Source organism: Coregonus clupeaformis, chromosome 34 (genome assembly GCF_020615455.1).
Source record: "Coregonus clupeaformis isolate EN_2021a chromosome 34, ASM2061545v1, whole genome shotgun sequence".
Lineage (NCBI taxonomy): Eukaryota > Metazoa > Chordata > Actinopteri > Salmoniformes > Salmonidae > Coregonus > Coregonus clupeaformis.
In genome coordinates this window covers 29,652,377-29,678,085 of record NC_059225.1, presented here as the reverse complement: position 1 = coordinate 29,678,085, position 25,709 = coordinate 29,652,377, and the positions used below count along the sequence as shown (strand labels likewise).

The 25,709-nt window shown below is 44.1% G+C and overlaps 1 protein-coding gene across 1 annotated transcript in view; it reads left to right on the top strand.

Annotated features, from left to right (window-relative positions):
- Positions 1–25,509, top strand: part of LOC121549994 (ubiquitin-protein ligase E3C-like) — a 33,197-nt gene extending 7,688 nt beyond the window's left edge. The window contains exons 12-24 of the mRNA XM_041862037.2: positions 2,780–2,866; positions 3,155–3,318; positions 4,424–4,650; positions 7,234–7,338; positions 7,840–7,927; positions 12,245–12,342; positions 12,650–12,782; positions 13,713–13,960; positions 19,149–19,361; positions 21,162–21,350; positions 21,499–21,565; positions 21,999–22,129; positions 24,126–25,509. Of these exons, the coding sequence (XP_041717971.2) occupies positions 2,780–2,866; positions 3,155–3,318; positions 4,424–4,650; positions 7,234–7,338; positions 7,840–7,927; positions 12,245–12,342; positions 12,650–12,782; positions 13,713–13,960; positions 19,149–19,361; positions 21,162–21,350; positions 21,499–21,565; positions 21,999–22,129; positions 24,126–24,296 (1,921 nt within the window). The 3' untranslated portion in view covers positions 24,297–25,509. The remainder of the gene's footprint in view (positions 1–2,779; positions 2,867–3,154; positions 3,319–4,423; positions 4,651–7,233; positions 7,339–7,839; positions 7,928–12,244; positions 12,343–12,649; positions 12,783–13,712; positions 13,961–19,148; positions 19,362–21,161; positions 21,351–21,498; positions 21,566–21,998; positions 22,130–24,125) is intronic.
- Positions 25,510–25,709: the final 200 nt, after the last annotated feature.

The following is a 25,709-nucleotide window of genomic DNA, read 5'->3' as shown; positions in this document are numbered from 1 at the left end:
TCAGGCAACATTCAAGCTAACCTTTAGAACACAAATGTCTCCCAAAAACGACACTAGAGAAGATGCATTAATTTGCTTACCAAATCAGTTGGTGGAATAGGCCTAGAATCCTCCTCCCTAAGTATTTTCTCTCATTTTTACAGCTTCCTTTCGTCCAACTGATTTTACCATAAATCTTACCTTTTGTCCTCAATCATTATCGGATATCTGTACAAAATAATTAGCTCACTGAGGAAGATTAATTAGTGGCGAAGTGGATGGGATAGCTTTACAAGAGGCTAAAGGGAGCAGATTGCATCCCGGGCCTGATTTACTGCGTTTAAAAAAAGAGCTAGTCTGCTCAGCCGGCCCTCCCGTCTCCCACCTCCTGTTCGACGGCCAGCCCAGCGCAATGCCTTGAATAAATATGTATCTCGTAAAAATGCACCTACCTTTTTCTTTGCTTCCTTCTTATTAGAGCTCTTCAATTCAATTTTGGTAGCGATAATCTTTGTCTTTGGTGTTGGTAGGCTAAATGGGTGTAATTTCAAGTTAATTGTTTAATGTTTGGTATTTGGTGTAATTTCACTTTTATTGTTATTTAGCCTTGGCCTGAGGTGGCTCTGTCGCTAACTGATGGTCACTGACAACTGTAAGTGCTAGCAAGCCTCTGTCCTTAATTTGTTTTTGAGCGATTGCTGTGATTGTGGAGTTTACATGCGATAATGACGCTCGGGCAATAAGAACACAAACTCTTTCTGCCACTGGCACTAACTCACAGGCCTTTATGAATTAAGCTAGTTTCACATAAATAAAGGCGATTATTATCAAATTACTATTTGGGCGCGATTGAAATATAAAGGTAATTTTCGATTGAGCTGACATATGCAGCGTTTACCGTGAATGCAACCTCCGCTAATGCAGGAACATTACATTTCTATTGCACTGTAGCGCAGTTCTTCAGCGCTACAGATTGAATCCAGCCTTTTCCCTTTTATTTTGCCTAGTTTTCTATTTTTCTGCGAACATACGTAAATTCTTGCATTATGTCTATATAAAATAATCTGTTTTGGCCATCAAGGTAATTGTTATGGACACACACACAGACACACGCAACCCCTTTTGATGTCTGTGATTGTGTTTATTAGTGCCTTCATTCCGTGATTGAAGGGGAGCTTTGGCTTCTAGCAGGCTGTATATCAGGCTGTCAGTCAGCATTTTATTGCTTTGTTGCCCATTTCAATCAAACACCCGGCCGCACACTGTAAAGGCCCAGAGCACTATGCTATACCCGGCTCCCGTCCTCCTCTTGTACTGACGGATGGGGGGCCTTGGCAGAAACTATTTATCAAACATATAAAGAGTTGTCACTCGTTTTACCCTCCCAGAAGGATCATTTTAATTTTCAGCCTTTCAAATCATCTCTGCTGCTCAATGGTGAACGTGTGTGTGCCCCAAATGGCACCCTATTTCCTATATAGTACACAACTTTTGACCAGAGCCCAATGGGCCATGGTTAAAAGTAGTACACTATATAGGGAATAGGGTGCCATTTGGGACGTACACATAGATATTGGAGGCCGACACCAACATTAGTTTATTTATGTGAGATTCCATCCACTTCCCATTCCCTCTCTGTGTACTGTCAATCAGCTTTAAAACCATATTTCTCAGGTTATTTTCTCTTTCATGAGTTACAGAAATTAGTTTTGCATCATCTCTTGTTTTGTTGCTTTTTTTCTTAAAAATATAATGTCTTTATTCCACATTTTAATAGGCTATGTTTTTTTGTTGTTGGTTATATTTTAATAGTTGTTTGGGGTCAAAAAGAGGTGATTAACATAAATACAATACATTACGTCAACCTTTACCTCTCAACATGTGAATAGAAGGAGATTGCCAGCCATTAACAGGCTTCCTTATAGGTGACAATACCGTATCTCTTTAGACAGAGGCCCATTATAAGCCAGGGGCTTTTATTTTGTTTTAAGCTGAATTACTGCATTAGTGTTACCTGGTGTTAAAGAAACACACACACAATCTAGCAGGAACGATCTAAAGGAGCGCGCACACACTTGAACAAAGAGCACCTTCACACCCGGGTGCCATGGGCCGTTAGTTAGGCCGGCCGGAGTGTCGGGATGAGGACTCAGTGGCTGCGTTCCAAATGGCACCCTATTCCCTACATAGTGGACTACTTTTGACCAGGGCCCATAGGGCACTATAGAGAATAGGTTGCCATCGGGATGCAGCCAGTGGCTCACCCACCCCCTCCCTCCTTCCTTCTCCAGTGTTTTCATGTAATTTGGGGAGAGTGTGGAAGCATGCTGGCGCTCCGAGGTCATTGTGAGGGCTATGCCCCCCCCTTCTCCTCTATTGTCCCCCTGTTGCCATTAAGTTAAATGGGGCTCCTACAGGAAGCCAGAGGGCCTGTTTATGACCCAGGGCCGAGCTCCTCCTTGCCAGCAACTAGTTTACTAATGGAAGGTGCCTCGTCTAAATAAAGCTTAATGGGACGTTTAATCTTTTTTCGTCGCGGAGAATGAAGTGGGAGAGAAAGGGCCAAGAAAGAAAATTCCTGGGGGATGCTGCTGTTCAACAGCTTTTATTAGTATTTTTCCCTCTTTATTTGTGTCCTCTGGTTAATTGGCCAATGTTAACGATCTCCGCCTTGGAGGGCATCGAGGCAGAGAGCGATGTATACGTTTACTGACAGACAAGTACATTGTCAACCCTTTTGGCATATGTATCTTTTTAGCTCTGTTTTTAGGCCTATGTCTTTTTATTTTGTCCCCTCCAGGCTTCTGTACAGTTTAGCGTTCAACGCACGTTTCCTGAGACATCTCTGGCACCTGATACAGTCCATGACTACCAAAATGATCACAGGGTGAGTTGATTGAATGTCGTTCAGGGGCTGTATGTATCAAGTGTCTCGGTTTAGGAGTGCTGATCTAGGATCAGGTCCACACCTGTCCATGTAATCTTATTCATTGTGATCTAAAAGGCCAAACTGATCCTAAATCAGAACTCCTGCTTTGAGACACTTGATATATGCATCCCTGAACACAGTGATGGACCTTGATGGGCTCTCGGCGTATGTAAGTCAATTCAATGTGCCCCATTGGCATAAATTCACAGGTAAATATAGTGAGTCTCTCTTCTTCTCTCCTCCCAGGTCCATGGTTCCGCTGCTGCAGGTCATCTCCCGGGGGTCTCCCATGTCTCTGGAAGACTCCAATCGCATCATCCCCCTCTTCTATCTCTTCAGTTCCCTCTTCAGTCACTCGCTCATCTCCGTGCACGACAGCGAGTTCTTTGGCTACCCCATGGAAGGTCATGGTAGGCCACTCCCTCCTTCCACATTGTAGCTCCAAGCTTGCATCCCAAATGGCATCATATTCCCTATGTACTACTTTTGACCAATGCCTATAGAGTGCCATTTGGGACACAGCCCTAGTCTCAAAATCACCTGCCTCTTGTTTTGAATCCGTGTGAAGCTGACATTGCATTTTACTTTGAATTTAAAGGCTTCTACACATGTACACTGAGTGTACAAATCATTTAAGGACACCTTCCTAATATTGAGTTGCACCCCCTTTTGCCCTCAGAACAGCCTCAATTCGTTGGGGCATGGACTCTACAAGGTGTCCAAAGCGTTCCACAGGGATGCTGGCCCATGTTGACTCCAATGCTTCCCACAGTTGTCAAGTTGGCTGGATGTCCTTTGAGTGGTGGACAATTCTTGATACACACAGGAAATTGTTGAGCGTGAAAAACCCAGTAGCATTGCAGTTCTTGACACAAACCGGCGCACCTGGCACCTACTACCATACCTCGTTCAAAGGCACTTAAATATTGTCTTGCCCATTCACCCTCTGAATGGCACTCATACACAATCCATGTCTCAATTGTCTCAAAGCTTAAAAATCCTTATTTAACTGAAGTGGATCAATAAGGGATCATAGGTTCAACCTGGATTCACCTGGTCAGTTTATGTCATGGAAAGTTAGTGTATTTGTATCCAGATGGATAGTCTCACTAATTTTCCACTACACCACATTGTTCCTGCACAACATCCTTCCCTGTGGGTAATATTCAGTGGGCAACATCAGTAAGAGATGTAGGGTCTCATTTTCCCCTGGCAAAGACAGCTGTGCTGTGAACTAACGCACAGGGAACATTCTAAATAACGGGAGCTACGATACTTTACCTCACGATTGCATTGTGTGTGGTGTGTAAATCACGCTTTTTACCAAATCTCCGGTTGAACTAAAGTTTTTTCTCATGGAAATTGGAACAAAAGTTGTGCTGCATAATTATAATATAACTTAGTGCTTTAGCTCACAGTGCAGTTGTCTTTGAGAGAGGAAAACGTTGCCTGCATTGTGTTCAATGGCTGAGTGGTTGTGAACAACCATCCATTTCTCCGTCCACCCATTTTCAGGCCACAGCAATACGTCCATGATGCCGTTCACATTGTCCGAGCTGGTGACCTTGTCTCGGTTACTAAGGGACGCGTGTCTGGGCATTATCAAGCTGGCCTACCCAGAAACCAAGACGGAGCACCGCGAGGAGTACATGGCCGCCTTCCGCAGCGTGGGCGTCAAGACCAACACAGAGGTGCAGCAGCGCATCCAGGCCGAGCAGAAACGTTGGGTCCAGCTATTCAAGGTGAATGCCCACCCATCGCCCCAGCATGGTCAGGGTCGTATTCATTAGTCACACTGTAGCAAAATGTTTTGCAACGGGAAACGCAAATAAGCTATTCTTATTGGACAAGTTCAGGTAGTCCCTCCGCTTTTTGACCCATTTGGTTCCGTTTTGCTCCTAGTGAATGCGACCCAGGCAATGGCTCCACATCTAATTGAGGGATTTGATAGGGTCCTATGTTTGCAAAATAGTTCCGAAAACTTGTTTCATCATCCAACATTTAGATGCCTCCCAACTGGCTTGAGTCCTCACTCTCACAGAGGCACCTGTAACGGATTTGGAAATGGTTACATGCTAGTGTATTCAGTGTCCTCTTGAAAGCCCTCTTTAAAAGTACAATGCAGCCGTTTTTATCTCACTATCCAATAATTTCTGGGTAACAATTAAGTACCTTACTGTGATTGTAAAATGGTCAAAATGGTCAAAATGAAGCAAGAGTTAGGACTGTCTGGGAGTGGGTCTTAGCGGGGATGGGGAAAAACTGAAAACTAGCTGTTATTGGCAAAGGGGTTTGTAACTTCTTATTGGTCTATTAACTAATTTACCGCATAGTGATGTCACCATGGAAAGCCAAAACCCCATCCCACCAAAACAGCCTGATGTTTCAGGTGGTCTTTTCAAACAGCTCTTACACTAAAAGGGCATTATCATCATTTTCACAATTTCAAAGTATTATTCCAACCTCATAGTGTTGAAATATATATAACACACAGGAAAACCACGTTTTTGACTATACTGTGCCTTTTTAAATAGTCTTATTTTGACTTCGGTTTCTCTCATAGCATTTATAAAAATGTGTCAATCAGCAGAAATGTTGTTAGTGAGGAGAAACAGAGCATGCATGGATAGATTCACACCAGGCAGCGCATAGGGGGTTGAATGAGGACATTAATTGGCTGTTTACTTAAAGGAAATGAGCCAGATAACAACATTAGGTTAATTCTCCACTCGTCAGGCCTCTCTCGCTCTCATCTTTACCTCCCTCTTCTTCCCTCTAGCCTCCTCCTCTCCCTCTGTTCTCCCTTTCTCTCTCTTTCCCTGAAACGGTAATTAAGCAACTTTGTTCTTGGCTTTGAATTTGAGAGAGGGACTCGAAGGTGAGCGATGCTTTCTTTCAGCCGAGGTGTTGTGCGTGTACGAATGCGGCAGGAATTTCAGAACAGACCGAGGAGCGCAAACACCGTCAGCTAAAACGAGCCATTAAAGAAGTGGGAGAGCAGGGGAAAGGCATTTTCCAAATTGAACGGGGCTGGATTTACAGTGGCTTTAACGCGGCTGACCCCCTAACACGCTAATGTTTGGTTCGAGTCATCAGCCGTCCCTCGCCCATCTTTTATCAGCCCCATTGTTGAGCTATCTATATAATTGAAAGAAGTTAATTTAATGAAAATGATCAACTAAGCTTGTATTAATATTGCTAATGGACTTTCTCTTCTTGGCCATGTTTGGAGAGGGATGTCATGGTGGAGTTTGGGAGAGGCCCATTAAGGCGTGCACTTAACCCGATGGGCTAATTAAGGAATGCTTATTCATTCCTCCTGAGTAGGGGCTAAGTCTCTCTCCGAGCCCATCGTCCGCACCACCAACAGCGTTTTGCACTCCCCATTATTAGTGTGAATACCGACTCCAGTTGCCGCTGATGACTGCCCGAGATTGATCGCGTCCCGTATGAAAACGTTGTGTGTTAAAAATAAAATGTCCATTCAAACGATGTTGCCTGCTTACGTGTCTGAATACTCCTCCTAGCTAGTGCCGGTAATGACTGTGGAGTGAGATTATGGAAATGATCAATACAGACGTGACAAGTTCAGTCTTTACAGTGAAGTAATTATCAACTTCTATCAAACAATCATATCTGAACACTGCACACAGTAAGACATGGGAGAGGAGGTAACAAATCCATGTTTTTCGCAGGACAGTACAGGATTTAATTTTTAGGACAGGACAGTACAAGATGGACTTTTATTGTTATTGACCGTACTGGACAGGAATAAAACTTAGGATTGAATATTCACTTGTCACCCTCTACTGCACAGGAAGATATGGGATATCCCAACAACTCACCCTGACCCTAACTCACAGTACAACACAGAATTACACCAGTCAATATTTTGCTCTCCGTCTCGTGGCTGATGTCAGCAGACTGGACAGACTAGCCCATAATGAACCCTGGCGCTGGACATGGAGGGACGACCCCATCCATTCCTCTTTTATACCATCGTTATGGCACGCTAATGGCTCAACTCGCACATCGTTTTTTTAAAGAGGAAGCAGCTTATTGTCGAGCCTCCACACGAATAGATTTGTTTGTTTGCAAATAATCTATGTTAAACTGACTTATGACATTAAAATTACATGTATGTGACGTTTGGTTTCACTTCTGTATTTTGTTGCACTTTCCCTTATGCATTACATAACCAAAACATTTAAATTAGTTTTTTATATGAAGTACAGAGACTGAGAGAGAAGAGAGGGAGTGGTTTGTTCTCTGAGAGTATGTGACTTTTTTATTTTGTATTGTTTATTGCTCATTCTTTTTTGCAGGTCATCACTAACTTGGTAAAGATGGTGAAGGCTCGTGACATCAGACGACCATTCTGTCCAGCAGGCCATTGGCTCTCTGAAGAGGTCAACATCAGAGCAGATAAGGTAACTGTGGGTAACCGTGCTCTCGGCCATTAGATCAGACTCATTGCCCTTAATGAGTTTATCAGGATTATCACTAATATGTTTTACTCTAACACTTCACTAACACTTCATTTGAACGATCCACCTTTATGACTGCATACAGTGCCCATGAACACCGCTTAGTTTATATACGTTATAACAACTTAATGACATCTATGGGATGCGTGCAATGTTGTCATGAACTGTGCTACTGACATGTATATTTAGGAGTATTAAGATGGATAGAATACGAGAACTTTATTGTCCAATTACATGGACATTAATTTTGTGAGGTCAGCATACAAAATACACTAAAACATTACATTTATAATACATGCAATACAAAAGATACTGGGAAGTGAGCATACACATTCACATAGTCCCTGTGGCATACTGTCAGGCCATGTATTGGGTCTACGTTATGTCCTATGTAGGATGTTATTAGTATAGTCATGCTGACTGGAGCTGCTCTTCCCCCTCCAGGTGACCCAGTTATACGTCCCTTCAGCCAGAAACGTGTGGAGGACGCGGAGGATGGGACGCATCGGGCCCCTGCAGTCCACACTGGATGGTACGATACAATATAGTAGCCCCAAAAACAAGTTCCTGTTATGCATTAACAAAGACGGTGGGAAACCCTGTGCATACCCAGCTAGTGTTAGCATGGCGGAAGTGTGTCATGTTTTCCTATGGGAAACGCAAACAGTTCCCTGTCTTAGTAATACGTGCCTTTGGCATTAACCAACCACTGGTGGTCGTCACAGATTTTAGAAGTGCAGTGGAACACCCTAATTGGGGTGCAGGGAACACTGTGTGACCTCTGGTAAATGAAGCTCTTAGGTCAGCCCAGCTGTAATCTTAGGTTTGTTATTTTCCTTCGAGTCACTCCCAATGCCCAAGTGAAGAGCCAGGGAGGGCAATGGGCCGAGAGACAGCCAGGCTCTTATGCCCTTTCATTTAGAGCTGCATCGTGGGCCTCCGGCAGCGGGCAGATAGAGCTGATGTGAAAACAAACAGATAATAATGTGTGTATGATCTGCTTAATGCCACTCCATCTAGCCCCGATACAGGATCAATTCAATTAGCATGAGAGTCCTGGTGAGCTCAGCCACATCTGACTGTATGTTTGTAAGCCCTTTCTTCATTTCCTTAAATGGACAGGCCCTCGGGTGATGAATGGCCAACGTATTGACCACCCCCGGGCCATATTTCTCCTCAAAGATGGAAACCTGATGGGCGAAATGCAGATGGGATTGACTAATTGAGCAGAAGAATTGAGCTCTAAGGGAGACAATGTAGGGAGAATGGCGGTTTAACTTTGCTGTTGTGGCAGTTTCTGGTTCTAAACGGTTCCGAACGGCGAGTTTAATACAAAAACAAACGTCTGCTTAATGGAAACGGCCGGACATGTTGGACGGGCAGCTCAGTAATTAAAAGTGTGTGTTAGAGAGGGAGGGGTTGAGGCAGGATTGAGCACTCTGTAATGGGCTGCCTGTAAACAGTCAACTGGGTGGAGAGAGGGCCTAGCGGGTTAGTTGTCAGGGAGGGAGTAGGGCTAGCAGGCGTGCAGGATCGGGGGTAACTGTGGAGAAATTGAATGATTGTGTTATCGGGGTTTGGCTCGCTCCATGAAGACGTGTCTGGGTTTTCTGTTCAGTGTCTGTCATTAGGGAGATGCCGCTCAGGAGTGTGGGGTTTAGATTCTGGTAGTGGGATATAGAAACCTCTGTGCAGCCTGGTTGAACATTTACCAGAGTGCTGTCTCAGCATCTATCCACACTGTGTGGTCATGGGAACCCTACATGGAGCTGCATTGGGCTTTTATGAATGGATGGATGGATGGATGAATGAATTAGAGCCGGGTGGATGGATAGATACCTAGATGGAAGATCAGATTGATGAATGGTAGGATAGTGTGGATAGATGGGTCAATTGAAGAAGTGACGATGGATGGATACAGTGAGGGGAAAAAGCATTTCATCCCCTGCTGATTTTCTACGTTTGCCCACTGACAAAGACATGATCAGTCTATAATTTTAATGGTAGGTTTATTTGAACAGTGAGAGACAGAATAACAACCAAAAAATCCAGAAAAACATGTCAAATGTTATAAATTGATTTGCATTTTAATGAGGGAAATAAGTATTTGACCCCTCTGCAAAACAAGACTTAGTACTTGGTGGCAAAACCCTTGTTGGCAATCACAGAGGTCAGACGTTTCTTGTAGTTGGCCACCAGGTTTGCACACATCTCAGGAGGGATTTTGTCCCACTCCTCTTTGCAGATCTTCTCCAAGTCATTAAGGTTTCGAGCCTGACGTTTGGCAACTCGAACCTTCAGCTCCCTCCACAGATTTTCTATGGGATTAAGGTCTGGAGTCTGGCTAGGCCACTCCAGGACCTTAATGTGCTTATTCTTGAGCCACTCCTTTGTTGCCTTGGCCGTGTGTTTTGGGTCATTGTCATGCTGGAATACCCATCCACGACCCATTTTCAATGCCCTGGCTGAGGGAAGGAGGTTCTCACCCAAGATTTGACGGTACATGGCCCTGTCCATCGTCCCTTTGATGCGGTAATGTTGTCCTGTCCCCTTAGCAGAAAAACACCCCCAAAGCATAATGTTTCCACCTCCATGTTTGACGGTGGGGATGGTGTTCTTGGGGTCATAGGCAGCATTCCTCCTCCTCCAAACATGGCGAGTTGAGTTGATGGCAAAGAGCTCGATTTTGGTCTCATCTGACCACAACACTTTCACCCAGTTCTCCTCTGAATCATTCAGATGTTCATTGGCAAACTTCAGACGGGCCTGTATATGTGCTTTCTTGAGCAGGGGGACCTTGCGGGCGCTGCAGGATTTCAGTCCTTCACGGCGTAGTGTGTTACCAATTGTTTTCTTGGTGACTATGGTCCCAGCTGCCTTGAGATCATTGACAAGATCCTTCCGTGTAGTTCTGGGCTGATTCCTCACGATCATTGCAACTCCACGAGGTGAGATCTTGCATGGAGCCCCAGGCCGAGGGAGATTGACAGGTCTTTTGTGTTTCTTCCATTTGCGAATAATCGCACCAACTGTTGTCACCTTCTCACCAAGCTGCTTGGCGATGGACTTGTAGCCCATTCCAGCCTTGTGTAGGTCGACAATCTTGTCCCTGACATCCTTTGAGAGCTCTTTGGTCTTGGCCATGGTGGAGAGTTTGGAATCTGATTGATTGATTGCTTCTGGGACAGGTGTCTTTTATACAGGTAACAAGCTGAGCTTAGGAGCACTCCCTAATCTCAGCTCGTTACCTGTATAAAAGACACCTGGGAGCCAGAAATCTTCCTGATTGAGAGGGGGTCAAATACCTATTTCCCTCCATTAAAATGCAAATCAATTTATAACATTTTTGGCATGCGTTTTTCTGGATTTTTTTGTTGTTATTCTGTCTCTCACTGTTCAAACAAACCTACCATTAAAATTATAGACTGATAATTTCTTTGTCAGTGGGCAAACGTACAAAATCAGCAGGGGATCAAATACTTTTTTCCCTCACTGTAAGTGAATAAATAACTAGCTGGATGGGTAGAAGACAGACAGATTGACTGTTACAGAGCAGTTTAAGTGAACGTTGTTGTACTGTATTATATGTAGAGTCATGCATGGGTCAGCTTTTTGGAGCCGGCCACATCAATTCCGAGCCCCACCCAATATCCGACATCAGGACAGATCTTTCTCCGCAACACGACCCACCTGCATAGAATTGTTCCCGAGAGCCGATTCGTGACCTGCCAAATAACATCAATTTCTTTAGTTGCTTTTATGACTCCAGAGTAGTAAACTATTAGGCTATTCCCCGCATGAATTAATTTGTCTGCATGTCTATTCAGCATTTGGATAAAAGGAAACCATGCCATGAATTAAGAACGATAGGCCTGTCTTCACAATGCGATGCGGCACATTGACAACTCAAATCGCTTAGAAAAACGGCCTTCTAATTAGACTTCTTACCTAATGAAAGCCTGTAGCCGACATAACCAATACCTTTACATTCAATATTGTTTAGATAATCATATAGTTTAATTGAAACTTAAATCAACAATTCCCAGAATCGAATAGGCAATAGGCTGCAAAAATAGCCTATTGGCTACTCAAACTTTTACCAGCCACACCGGTTCAAACTTTATATGGCCTGCGTATGGTCTAAATGAACGAAAGCCTGAATTAATATAATATTGAACTGATAATTAACTGAATTATCGTAAACAAATACCTGCTGCTTGCACTTTTGCAGGCTGTGTATCCATCTACCGGGTTCTTATCCTCCCTGTCCACAATGACTCCAAAATCCTTCCAAATGGGGATGTCACTCACGCAGCACCTGTTTCCACGACGGTGTATTTCACCATCATAACCTTTCTTTCTATTTCTCCTGCTACGTTAGCCATTTTTGCGTGAGCTAGGAGTCAGGGAAAATAAACTTGGCAACATATTGTCGTCTGGCAGAAGGGAACATAAGCACTGCACGTGGACAAATTAGGAATGTTTCAGCACCACACAAATAATGGACAGTTCCCTGTTCCACTCTCACATGCTGGTAGCCTATGCTATGTCTGCCTCACCGCTCACATAATGGAATTTGCAACACAATTCAACACAACAAGCTCCTGGCTTTGTAAATGTTTTAAAATCTTAATTTAAAACGTTTACGACCCGCAATATAATTGTTCTGAACCGCGAGCCGCCCCGTGGGTAGAAAGAATGTTTTCATTCCACCAGCCAGCTGATTTCTCTTTTTTACGGGTCAACCGCGGGGAACCGCGGGTATCCGACTAGATGCAGGACTCTACTGTATTGTTGTTGAAGAAGGGGACAAATAAAGGATATTCTATTTTACTCCATTCCATTCTAGTGGGGATGGAGCCTCCACAGCTGTCTGTGTCTGAGGAGAGACACTTGGCCATCCTGACTGAGCTGCCCTTCGTCGTGCCCTTTGAGGAGCGAGTCAAGGTACTCCACATCTCAGCCCTGCATATTGCTCCATTTACTTGTTATAAAACCCAAACCCTTGGGGAATAGTCGGTACAACTATGACTTTTCACCTCAGTTATCATTATGTTACTATATTAGTTATTCTAGAAGTCGCAGACTTCTCTCAGAAACCAATTGAAGAGAAAACAAGCATTTGTTTAAATAGTTTTCTCGTCTTTATTTACTCTCTCCGTTAGAAATTGTCCATGTAGTCAATATAGATGTCCTATAAAACTGGGCTGGCTGTAGGTAGTCTGTCATTTAAAACTGCTTGTCCCTGGTGAAGATCTTCCAGAGACTGATCTATGCGGACAAGCGGGACGTCCAGGGAGATGGGCCATTTCTGGACGGGATCAACGTCACCATCAGACGGAACTACATCTACGAGGACGCCTACGACAAGCTCTCCCCAGAAAACGGTACGTGGTAAGGCTGAGGAGGGATACGTTTTGGTGAGGAGGGATATGTCTCGGGCTGCGTCCCAATAATCTCTCCTTTCTCCCAAAGTGTGCACTTGTTCACTTCCCTTCATGGATTTTGATGGAAATTACTGGTATAATAAAGTAGTGAACAAGTGCACATTTCGGGAGAAAGGAGAGATGATTGGGACGCAGTCTCAGTATTTTTCTAATATTTGCAGTCCATAAAATCCAGATATTGTAGCTGAGGTTACAGATCCCATTAGAAATGAAGGTTAGCTTTCACATAGGTCTTGGGACTGTTGGATTTCACTAAAGCATAATTGTGATCGTGATTATTCGAATGGTTCACATAAAAGCGTGAAATCAATTATTTTAAGTCACCTCTTTTTGTGTTTGAATTTAAAAGAGCACTTTTGTTGGGCCGAATGATTAAAACGAGTAGTAGGAGGCCTTGCCGTCGAGGGGCTGAAAACTATATAATTTATGTGTCTTTCTATGTCTGAAAACTATATAATTTATGTGTCTTTCTATGTTATAGCTGCTCTGATTTATCACCGCACATGAATTATGCTGAAACGTGACCTCCTTTTATATGCTTTGATTTGAATATTCCTCAGGTCAGAGAAATCATGCCTTGAGATGTGGAAATGGGGAGAAATAAAAACGCTAAAATATATATTTTCCTTTTTATCCCTACACATACTGTAGATTGTATGTATATTTCCATGTAGACTATGCTTCTACTTTTTTATGAGTAGAATACTCTGATCTTACAAAAGAGGTGTCAGAATAAGGGAATTGAATCGAACGTATTTATCATTTTCTTCATTTCTGGAATTAAAATATAACATGCCTTTTCTATGTATTATATTTCTATATTATATTTCAATATATAACTTGATTTCCCCCCGTGTCGCATGTATGCAGAGGCGGACCTGAAGAAACGTATCCGGGTGCACCTGCTCAACGCCCACGGCCTGGACGAGGCGGGCATCGACGGCGGTGGCATCTTCCGCGAGTTCCTCAACGAGCTGCTCAAGTCGGGCTTCAACCCCAACCAAGGGTTCTTCAAGACCACCAACGAGGGCCTGCTCTACCCCAGCCCCACCGCCCAGATGCTGGTGGGGGACTCCTTCGCCAGACACTACTACTTCCTGGGACGGATACTGGGGAAGGTAAAGTTATCAATATACAATTGTTATTGTGCATTTTATATGTTTTATTGGATAGAGGAGAGACAGTGGAAAGATGGTGTGGGCCGGATTGGAACCCACTAGACCACCCAGGCTGCACTGGGAAAGGTAAAGCTGTCTATTTCCAGGTCTCTGTAAAAGTCAGTGTTCTTGTGTAGTCAATACAGTGTAAAGTGGAGGCACTAGCTAGGTTCCATGAACTTGTCCAGTGATTTCTTTGTTGACATTTAGAAAGTTTGAATAGAAGGTAGACTGGCAATAGAAGTTACGTTTTAGATTTGTATCATTTTCATTTAGATCATTTTGATTAACCACATGATATTGATTTTGAGATATGAAGACCTTATTATAAATGAAATGAAACTGTTCCACGAAAATGTGCATATGAAAATCATAACTGGCACGCAGATCAGTAGAAATCTTACGATAAATTGGCACTCCAAATAAATGGAAAAGGTTGCCGACCGCTGGTGTAGCCTATTACCGGCAACTTCAAGAGCTTAAAGGCAGAATCTGCGAAGGCCAGCAGCAGCGGGAGGGGGGTCGGGAACAGGTTTTTTTCACCTGGTTTTTTATTTTTAACCGCAGTGCTTAAAGCATCAGACAAGCTCAGTAGCCTACAAATAGTTGATTTTATTCAAACATAGGGTGTGTCTATATATGGAAAAATACACGTTTTAACATTTTGACCAATCGATTGGTCGAAAGAATAGACGACTCTCGGTCGACAAAGATTTGTTTTAGTCGGGGACAGCGCTAATGGATAGAATGCAAGAATTGACTAATATTTGCCATTTTGGCCATTCTAATAATTCTCATGTGCCTACTTATTGCCACGGTCTGTGACTTTACATTACATTTACGTCATTTAGCAGACGCTCTTATCCAGAGCGACTTACAGTTAGTGGATACATATTTTTTTATACTGGCCCCCCGTGGGAATCGAACCCACAACCCTGGCGTTGCAAACGCCATGCTCTACCAACTAAGCTACATCCCATGGTGTAACTTGCACTCATGTAGGCCTAGAGATCTGAAACAATTTGATGGTGAAACTTCAAATTGCAATGTGAAGCAATTCAGGCATTCTTGAAAGTCAAGACAATCCTTTTCTTGCAAATAAACCATTTTTATTGTTGAATAAATGGATATTGCAAGCAGTAGGCATTTAGAATTAAATGTGGAGAGGAGGTTATAGTTAGGTGATAACATCACAGGCCTCACGTACCTTCAAAATTATCCAGCAATAATAATCTATTCGAAAAACACAGTTTCCAACATTTGTCGCAATAAATCCACCCCGTCGAACGAGAAAAATTTATTTGATCTTTGGAAAATGTATCCTGCATCTGCCGTTTCCATTACAAATGTTTGCGACATTGCTTTTGTTGAATAAACCTGGGTTAATGGAAACCTGCCTAATGTCACAGCTGTGGTCACAGACAATGGAAGAATGGGATGTTATGCTAAAGTGCTTGCAGCAGGAATTGACCCATTTAGAAATTAGCGAAGACTCACCCAAGGGTGTAGTTATTAAAGCACGTAGGGTATTTGTGTGTCTCTCTGTTGGCTCGAAATTATCACCAGGTGTCTTCAAGCATTAACTGAAATAACAAACACCTCTAATGTAGTAATTAGATGGTAAACCAACCAATGTGTGTAAGTAGATGGTAGGTAAACCAACCAATGTGTGATGAAGTCTAATCAGTTAATGAGATGTGAAATGCAGTCAGCATCACCGCGCTCCAGTACCTCAGGGAGGGGGTTCTGGCCTGCCCTCTTGTGGTCCTTCTCTGAGGGTCACACTGTCTCCCAGACACCAGCAGATCACCTGGGATTGATCAGAGATCACTACCAAAGAGGCAGCCTAGTCTCTGACATTGAATAACAGAGGTACAGTACAGGGACAAGGCTGATTCATTATAAAATCTAATGGTTGTTAGTATTTGAACTTGACTTCATATCTAACAAAGGTGTTTGTTGTATAAAATGTTGTCCAAGAAAGTGACCAGTTTGAATGGAATAAGCCATAAAACCTTAACCCGATTCTTGTACAAGGGAGAGTTTGGTTTATTAACCCTACATGTGATCTGGTGGTGGCTTTGTTTTCCCTGCCCCCTTCTCCCCTCCCTGATCGCACAGTTTATTAGAGCCTAATGTTTTGAAATGTTCTTTAATACATGTGCCGACTGATTGTTTATCGAGATGCTGTGAGAGTGTGTATGTGATTGTGTGCGTGTCGGGGAGGGGTCATCTCATTCTCAACGGGAGAAGAATGACCTCATGACAACCGGCCTCCTCTCAATAAGGCCTTCCATTAGCCGATGATTCCTGCCTCGTTGTTTGTGGAGCGATTGCATTTGGCCGGGCGCTAAATCAGCGCTAGCCCCCGCCGACAGGGACATAAATAAGCAGTCAAAGCATGTGGTAATAGCATTTTGATCTGTTTTACAGTCCGGAGCAGCTAAAGTCCTCTCTCTTGCTTTCAAGATGTTCCAGTCCACTCATCAGAGCACCATAACTCCTCCTGGGCTTTGCCCCAAATGGCACCCTATTCCCTTTTATAGTGCACTAAATTTGACCAGTCGTATGGGCCCTTGTCAAAAGTAGTGCACTACATAGGGAATAGGGTGCCACTTGGGACACAACCCTGGTCTCTCTCCGTAGTCATCCCACTATGAAATGGCCAGTCAGCTGCTAGCAGCGCGCTCGGCTCCCCCCTCACTACAGCTAATGGCTCAGGAAATAAAGGTGGGGGAAATTAATTAGAATTTGACATTCAATTAACCCTACCTAAAGTTCCCTCTTTCTCCATAAATACGGGCTTGTGAGTGCTCGTTTGAGTGGTGTATTGATATTTGTTTAGTGCTGGTGTTGAACCGGGAGGAAAGAGGGAACTGTTATAGATTAGGATTGCATCACTGCTGCGCTGAGATGTGTGGTACACGGTACACACGCTAAAGCCTATGGGACACAGGAGATTAATATAGTTAATTAATGGCCTCCCGGCCTGCCATTGTTGTGGAGGTGATGTATTATCGTCAGGAGTGGGCCTGTTTGGGGTACTCACTGAAATGGGATTGGACATCACAATATGGGCTGTCGGTCATCCCTCTTCCTCACTTGTCCTCCCAGCTGACATGTCTAAGGGTTGACTCCACAACCAGAAACCATGTAACACTGAGCATAAAAGCATATTGAATTCTCATAGCCTTCAGTATTGTATCTCTCTAGCATCTGGAGTCCAAGCCAAGGTTGCTGGTCTCTCACCGTTCTCTCTGGCGTCTAAAAGCAACCTTGCAATGTCCACCAAAAAAAAGGCGAATCACCTCAAGTTAACGTCAAACCAAATAATTGAGTTGATTTTAGTTGATTTGGCCATGAAAGAAAAAAAATGCACAGTTGCTAAAGCTTGGCTAGCTTTAGTTTGTAGTGGCTGTTAAAAAAAACTAATGAATTACAGTTACTCATGGCACATAGACTGATTTCAGGGTGAGGAACCATCCAAGTTCTTACAAGTTGTAAAATACTGAATTTACCCTTTAAGCTGCTGTGCCGGCAGGGTGCTGTTTTCGTAGCCCCCCTCTCTTTTGTTGGGCTATTAAAGAGAGCGGTCTCCTGTTGCCAGTCTCACAGCCCCACATCACTGTCACCGTCCAGTAACCTTCAGTAGGACGGGTGGATCAGACCGGCCCCCTCCTCTCCACGCCTCACCCCTTACTCACCCCATCCATCCATCTGGGACACCCACTCATGATAGTACACTGCACCCAAAAGCCCTGTATTGTTAGGCCTGACCTGCCATCCAAACTCTCTCAGGGTGGCTGAAGTTTTGTGTTTGGTTTCTCCCCGTCCTCCCCAGTGCCTTTCCTCATTGATCTACCCGGTCGGACTAAAAGTTCCCTTTCAGAGGTGCGCGGGTTGCACCCCTGATTGATAGTGATGCGTTTGAAAGGCATATTTTGATTGATTCTTAATGTTGTAAATTAAGGGATTTACTTGGCAGCTAACAGCAGGCAACCTGCAATGTTGTTGGGCGTTTATTCTCCCTGATGGCGCCGCGATCTGCTTTAATTGCGTTGCCACTGCACTCACTTATATTAAAAGGGAATGGGCCATAATTAATCCATTTTATCCCGAGTCATTTTGGCACCATTTCTGGCAATAAACACCCATAAATAAAGCGGCCATAAAAAAAAAATAATATGCCACAGGTTTTTTTACTCTTCCCCCATGTAGGCCTACTTATTGCCACCTCTAACCGGCACTGTGTTATTGATAGGTTTCAAGGGGGCACGCGGCGCATATGGTCGGGGAAGTCGTAGAGACTCCCTGGGAAATGCTAAGTGGATTATTTTGCATAGAAAATAGACTGTGTTTTGAAGTTGTGCAATTAACCTGTGTTTAGAAAATAGCCAGTGATTTATGCCTGCCTGTGTGTTTTTGAGATGCATGCATTATGGAAATGGACTAGATTTATAATCCATTTAGCTGATGTGGTCAGGATTTTTAGTGCAATCATTTATAAGGAGCTGTATATTTAACGCTTGGAACGGGCTCTTTTTAGGACTATCCCAGTACATTAGATCCCGGTTTTATGAGTCAACTGCTTGGCCATGGTTCTTAATGGCAGCCCAGTTCAAGGATAGAATTGACATTTATAAAGTTTGCGGCCGGCAGATTTGAAGGCCTGTGTGTTTTAGACAGATTGTGTTCTTGTTTTGCGCTCTTGCGCCGACGTGAACTGATTTACTATGTTATCGCTTTCATATCCGATGTTCCGGGATGTTCCGGTCGCTCTTGGGTTAATGCGTTGCGTAAAGGTTTTTAATTGAAAACAGCGAAGATGGCTCTCTCATCGTTTCTCATTGTTGTTATTGATTCTTCTGTTCACTGGTTGTTCTGTTAGTCTGATTTGTAAGACATTATCATGACCTCATTTTTATCATAAGAAATAATATAATATATGCCATTTAGCAGACGCTTTTATCCAAAAACGACTTTGAGTCATCCGCGCATATATTTTCGTATGGGTGGCCCCAGCTGGAATCGAACCCATGGTCCTGGTGTTGGATGTACCATTCTCTACCAACTGAGTCACATCATGTTATCATGACCTTTGACCTGAGTTAATGTATGACCTCGACCTTTGTTTCCTGTCTCCCTATAGGCCCTGTATGAGAACATGCTGGTGGAGCTGCCATTTGCCAGTTTCTTCCTATCCAAGCTGCTGGGCACCAGTGCCGATGTGGACATCCACCACCTGGCCTCGCTGGACCCTGAGATGTACCGCAACCTGCTCTTCCTCAAGAGCTACGAGGACGACGTGGAGGACCTGGGACTCAACTTCACCATTGTCAACAACGACCTGGGAGAGGCACAGGTGTGTGAGTGAGTGGGTGGGTGGGTGGGTGGGTGGGTATCTGTGTGTGTTTTGTGGGGGGGGGGAATTATTCACTGCTTTTACGTGTACACTACCACTCTGTCTCTCCCACTCTTTGTCAGTATTATTCTCTCTCTCCATCGTCTCTCTCTTTGATTGCCAGTGCCTCTATCCCTCATTCGTGCCTGTCTCTCTGGCCTTGTCATTCTGTCCCTCTCTCCATTCCCTTTGTCCTTTTCTCTCCTCCTTGTTGGTCTCTAGCTGCCACCCTCCCCGCTCCCTCACTCTCTCTATACGCTCTCTCTGTGAGGTGTTAATAATTCATTTCCCTCACATTGTCTGTATTTGGCGCTGAGAGAGATAAAGCACGTCGCCCGCTCTCGTCCCGACTGCTGCCGTGCCGCGGGGAATAGAAGGCTCTATGTTGACCATTCCACCAAGCGGGCCTTCAAGCAATTATCTGGGAACACGCCTGAGAGGCGCGTCTTTCGCCTCTTTAGCACGTCCACCATGTCTGAGCCCGGCTGCTTTGACAGAGAGTGGGCCTATTCACTGCCCTCTTGTCCCCCTCACCAGTCACCCCGGGCTGGGTTAAGCACTCTACCCACTCCGCCTGTTTGCTCAGGGCCGTAGCATTTCTTATTAGCTCCTCTTTAAACAGGCTTGAACAGTGTCGCTACAATGGAGCCCGCGTTTGCAAATACGGCATTGCAAATACAATACTGAAAACAATTTGCGGGAGATTAGGCACACACTCAGAGGCAGACTGGCCCATATATGCCCTCGGGAGATAGTCAAAGCAAGCAAGATAAAGACAATCATTCTCATGCAATAAGGTGAAGAGTCAATATGACCTGGAATCGCGTAACGTTACGGATTCAGAATGACCTGTTGAAAACATTGTCGATTCAATCATTTTCTGTAGTGCGTTTTGACTGAAATGTTGTTAAATTTAAAGGTACTATAGATACTTCCCAGAAATAAACCCCTTCTTTAGAAGGTATCGTACAATAAGAGCAAGCTGCCTATAGCTGACTATTAACCCTTTTGTGGTTGGCTACTTAATTTACTCATTAACCGATTTTGTAGGGCAAACATTTTGCGGGGGGACATGCCCCCTCACCCCCTTAGCTGGCTACTTTTTTCAATAAGGTGAATAATTAAGATTTTCAGGAACACAATGATTTGAAGAGTATCATAAATTCCTAAATGATCTGGATTATTTCACTGTGATTATTTGGTATGTGTCCTAACTCCTCCAAGACAATTCAATCAACATACAAACTACTCCAGGAAGGAGATAGATCAGGATTTGTGACCCAAAGCTCAACAAACTATAGCTGATGAAACAGGCTGGTGGAAGAATCTTGTGCCAAACTTTTAATGGACCAGCAGCTGTTCATGGATCATACCAAAGTCAGGAACACAGAACTGGTCCTTATCCCCTGTGCACTGTCCCATCTAAGGCCTGCCAAACCCACCCCTGGGTCCCATAGCCTGATCAGTGATTTCTCCCCTTGCTCCAATGGTACCCTCAAAACAAGCTCTCTGGGCCTAAAGAGCTTGTCTTGTGTACAGCAGTGTTGAGAGTATGCCTCCAATGATACGGTAATATTAGATGCTCCAAAACCAAATTTCTACTTTGCATTTTGCGTGCTACTTGAGTGACACTCTATGTTTAAAAAATGGAGAAAGTAATACCCTCAGTAAAATGTGTTGAGGGTGACATGTGCCCTCTCTCTCTCCTGGTTGCCTTCAACGTGGCTATGTGATTAATGTCTGACGGGTTCTTTCTACCAGGTGGTTGAGCTGAAGCCGGGAGGGAAGGACATCCCTGTGTCCACGGCCAACAGGATAGCATACATCCATTTAGTGGCAGATTACCGACTCAACAAACAGATCAGGCCCCACTGCCTGGCCTTCAGACAGGGCCTGGCCAACGTGGTAAACCTGGAGTGGCTGCGCATGTTTGACCAGCAAGAGATCCAGGTAACATGTCATGGATTTTCACTAGGTTCGCAAAATTCCGGCAACTTTCCCAGGATTTTGCAACTCTATTCACATTACTTACACAAACATGCACACACAAAGATACATTCCTAATTATTCTTCACCTATCTTTGCTTTCCCACTACAGGTGTTGATATCTGGAGCTCATGTGCCCATTTGTCTTGACGACCTGAAGACCTTTACAAACTACTCCGGTATGATCGCATTATGGATGGTTTATAAAAGTTTATTGTAAGAAACAAAACTACTTAGGCTCTGTCATAATGGTGAAAATGATATCAAAGTGATACTCAGTTACTAGTAGTAGGAGTAACTACTTTTGGCATTTAATGTGTTGTACAGTCAGGAGGATTTCCATAGAGCTAACTGTCAAGCTTTCCTGCCAACTTCATGGGCCAGGTGGCCTAGTCATGGCATACGGTTGCACTAAAGATTAATGTGTGGTTGAATGGCATGTGTGCTGGTCGAGATGGTATGACTGGCATCATGAGTCTATAACAGCACAAACAATGACTATTGAATGTGACAACTGCTTCTGTCTGACAGTGGATTCACTCGGTTTACAGGTGTTTTTTAAACTAAAACCCAAGTGTGTCATATTGTCCTTTCTGTCTCGGTCTTCTCCAGGTGGTTACACTGCCACCCACCCTGTCATTACCATCTTCTGGGAGGTGGTGGAGAGCTTCACCGATGAAGAGAAACGCAAGCTGCTCAAGTTTGTCACCAGTTGCTCGCGGCCTCCTCTCCTGGGCTTCAAGGTGAGGGTTCAAAGTTCACTACGTCAGTTGGTTCCTTTTCTTTTCTACCCTCCGTCTGGTATTGTTGATTGTAGCCGGTGTTTAACCAAACACTCAGGGAGTATCAAATGGCACCCTATTCCCTATCTAGTGCACACATTGACCAAAAGTAGTGCACTATATAGGGAGCCATTTGGGATGCAGCCCCCAAGACAAATTTCAGCACTATGGAGTGTTCACTGTTCTAATGGGCATGTAATGAAAATACCTGTCCCGATAACACCCTCTGATGATCATTTTGAAATTGGGCTTAGTGATAAGACTCCTAAGGCTGCCTGGTTCTTGCTTATCTTCTCCTGCGCTGCGGTTCACAACCCTTCTCTGGATTATTTGTCAATTTGAGGCCCTTTGCCCGACCGTTGGGTGTGGGCTCGGTCGGCAGGCATCACCCACCGGACAAATATTGTCATTGGTTTCAGACTAAGCCGGTGGCACGGTGAACCTTTGCACTGTTGGCTCCTGTTTAACCTCGTGAGTAGTAGGGAAGTTAGTTTCACATTATTCATAATTAATTCCTCTTTTAGGTCATTCGACCTCTTTAGTTGGGCACAGGGTATAACCCCAGAATGAATATACTAGTTTTTAATAGCCGCCCCCAAAAACTAGCACCAAAACATTGCTGCAACATCATCAAACTATTTGTTTCCAAAATGACTTCAGCCAAGAACTGAAATGATGGAATTGCGTTTATCGGAATTACCATTATTGTGACTTCAGCTGACGATTCCTCCAATCGAGAGCCATTTCACTTACCTAATGACTTGATTTATAGGGACACTAAAATGGTTGGAAATAGAAAAGAGAGCACTGCTGAAATCCATTAGGACTTTTATATGCCTTACTTAGGATAACCAGAAGCTGTAATTGTCATATGATTGGTTTTACTACTGTTTGTTGCCGTCGTTAGTTAAGAATACTTAAGTACTCCCACAGCGGGGAGAGAGAGGAGGGTACGGATGGGAACACACCCAAAAATCTCCCTCGGTGGCGTAGGCAGGAGGGCTGGAGAGCTCCCCCGTTTAATGAATTTGACTTTGGGGAGTGTGTGAATGTGGTGTCCTTGCCTTTCCCTGTCTCCTCCTCCCTGGGCCCGGAGAGGAGGCGATGATGGTGATTGGTAGGGCGGGGCGGGGAGTGGCCCCTAACCCTAACCCTGGGCCCATGCCAGCCCAGCTTTAATTAGCTGCCGTAAATGTCCAAGGATTCATTAGCGGTGAAATAGCTGTCAGGAGAAGCATTTTAAAAAAAGATGATCGATAGCCTTTTTTCCCAGAATTATCGTTCCCATAATGACACTTTCTCAATAAGCAACGATAGTTTAATACTATAATTGTCCGAAAAATGGTGTCGTTACTGCCGAGCCCCCCGGGAACCATTTAACCGGGAAGGTACAGGCGCTGAACCCCACGCCACACTTCTAATCTTTAAATAGCTATAGAGCGGCTGGACGTTAGAAAGAGAAAGGATGATTCCTGTGGGTTCTGATGGAAACCGTCAATGGGTATGCTCCAAATGGCACCTATTCCCTATATAGTGCACTACTTTTGACCAGGGACCCATAGGGTGGGGCACTATATAGGGAATAGGGTACCGTTTGGGACCTAGCAGTGTCTTGGCCTTGATGATGTGGGTGGAGATGAGGTGTCCTGGCCTCATCACCAGAAAGAGTAATTTTATAAAGTGCCAGATAGACAACATGAAATGACCATTCTCTGCTCTTGCTCTGCATCCAAGTGTCACACTCGGTCTCCTTCAAACATCACAGCCTATTTTAATAGTATATCCACGCTTTTTTCACGGCTTATCACATTTATATCCTGATGTTGCTCGATCACTAGTGTTGTGCCAAATGCGTTGTAAATCAGTTGTGTGAATTGAATGTATACAGGGCCTCCATGGCCTTCTGAATCTCTAGTTTGACACGGTTCTCCCCCCCCATCCCCACCCGGGTTTCTAGGAGCTGTACCCAGCCTTCTGCATCCATAATGGGGGGAACGACCTAGAGCGCCTGCCCACGGCCTCAACCTGCATGAACCTGCTTAAGCTGCCCGAGTTCTGCGACCAGCACCTGATGAGGAACAAGCTGCTGTACGCCATTGAGTCCTCCGCAGGCTTCGAGCTCAGCTGAGGGGGGATGTCTGTCTGTCTCTTACTCCCTGCAACCACTGATTCAATGGACATGGACGGGCCAGAGAAGACTGTCTGTTGAGAGAGAGAGCGAACATGATGAACTGATATCTGTTTGACTGTGTGTAGAACAGAAACAGGGGTGACGGGATTGTCACCCAAGACTGAAGAGCGGGACGAAGGAAGAATGGAGGGGGAGGGAAAAGCGCAGAATGTTTTGGTTTTAAAATTACTTAAATGTGTATTCAAAATCATCAAAATCCCAAAAAAGAGCAGCAACAATAGAATCTCGAGGCTGTTTTTTAAAGACTTTGTGCAAAAGAAACAGACAAGATCTACTGCGAGTGTGTCCATGACCCTTCAGCAGAGTGCATTGTGAAATAAACAACCGAAATAAACGACCGTGTTCACCAAAGATTGAACAGTGCTGTGCTGTCTGAGGATGCGAGAGGAACAGGTAATAAGAGGACAGAGGTGGGAGATTGGGTGACACACAGGACTGCAGCACTCCTTACACCTCGATCTTAAGGGCTTTGAGAGGGCCAGCTTGGCTGATAGGGACCTGTCCCAAATGGCATCCTATGGCCCTGGCCAAAAGTAGTGTACTATAAATGCACTAGGGTGCCATTTGGGACACATTTCCAACTAGAGGTAATATAAACTCACATAGTTTTGTGATTACTGTAATGATTATTATTAATAGTAATTTTTATAACATAAAAATGCAAATGCTTTGGGCAGGCAACTGTGTGGTTTTCAAGGCAAAGAGACAAGTATTGTTGATAAGAGATTGGACTATTGATTATGCTGATTATGGAATATTTGTGAATATGTATATGTGTTTACACCACTCTTGTAGGATTCCTTTACTCAGTATTTGTACAGGTTGCTTTTCTTGTGTTTCGAATGAAGGCCTCATGTTCTCACACACACATTTAAGTGAACCATCTATTCTACAGTATGTGCCCTGGCTGCAGTGAGTATCCACCTATGGAGCAACAGCTGTGTATGCGTGCCAAATGGCACCCTATTCCCTAAATAGTGCACTACTTTTGACCAGAGCCCTTGTCAAAAGATGTGCACTACATAGGGAATAGGGTGCCATTTGGGACGGACACTGTCATGTTGATAAGGCTGGTGAAACCTGACTATCCATGTATCAACAGACTGGAAAAATGAGTCTCTGAATATGATTAAATGTGTTTTTTTTTGCATTGAAGTCAATTTTTTTGTTGGGTAATTTACAGTTAAGGACCTGGACATAAAACAAGGTGCTTTGTGGGTAATTTACAGTGACTGACATGGACATAAAACAAGGTGCTTTGTGGGAAATCTCCAGCATTTTATTGCCCTCTGACATACAGTATAATGAAAGAAACATCCGGTTAAGAAACAGAGCAGAAACTATTATAAG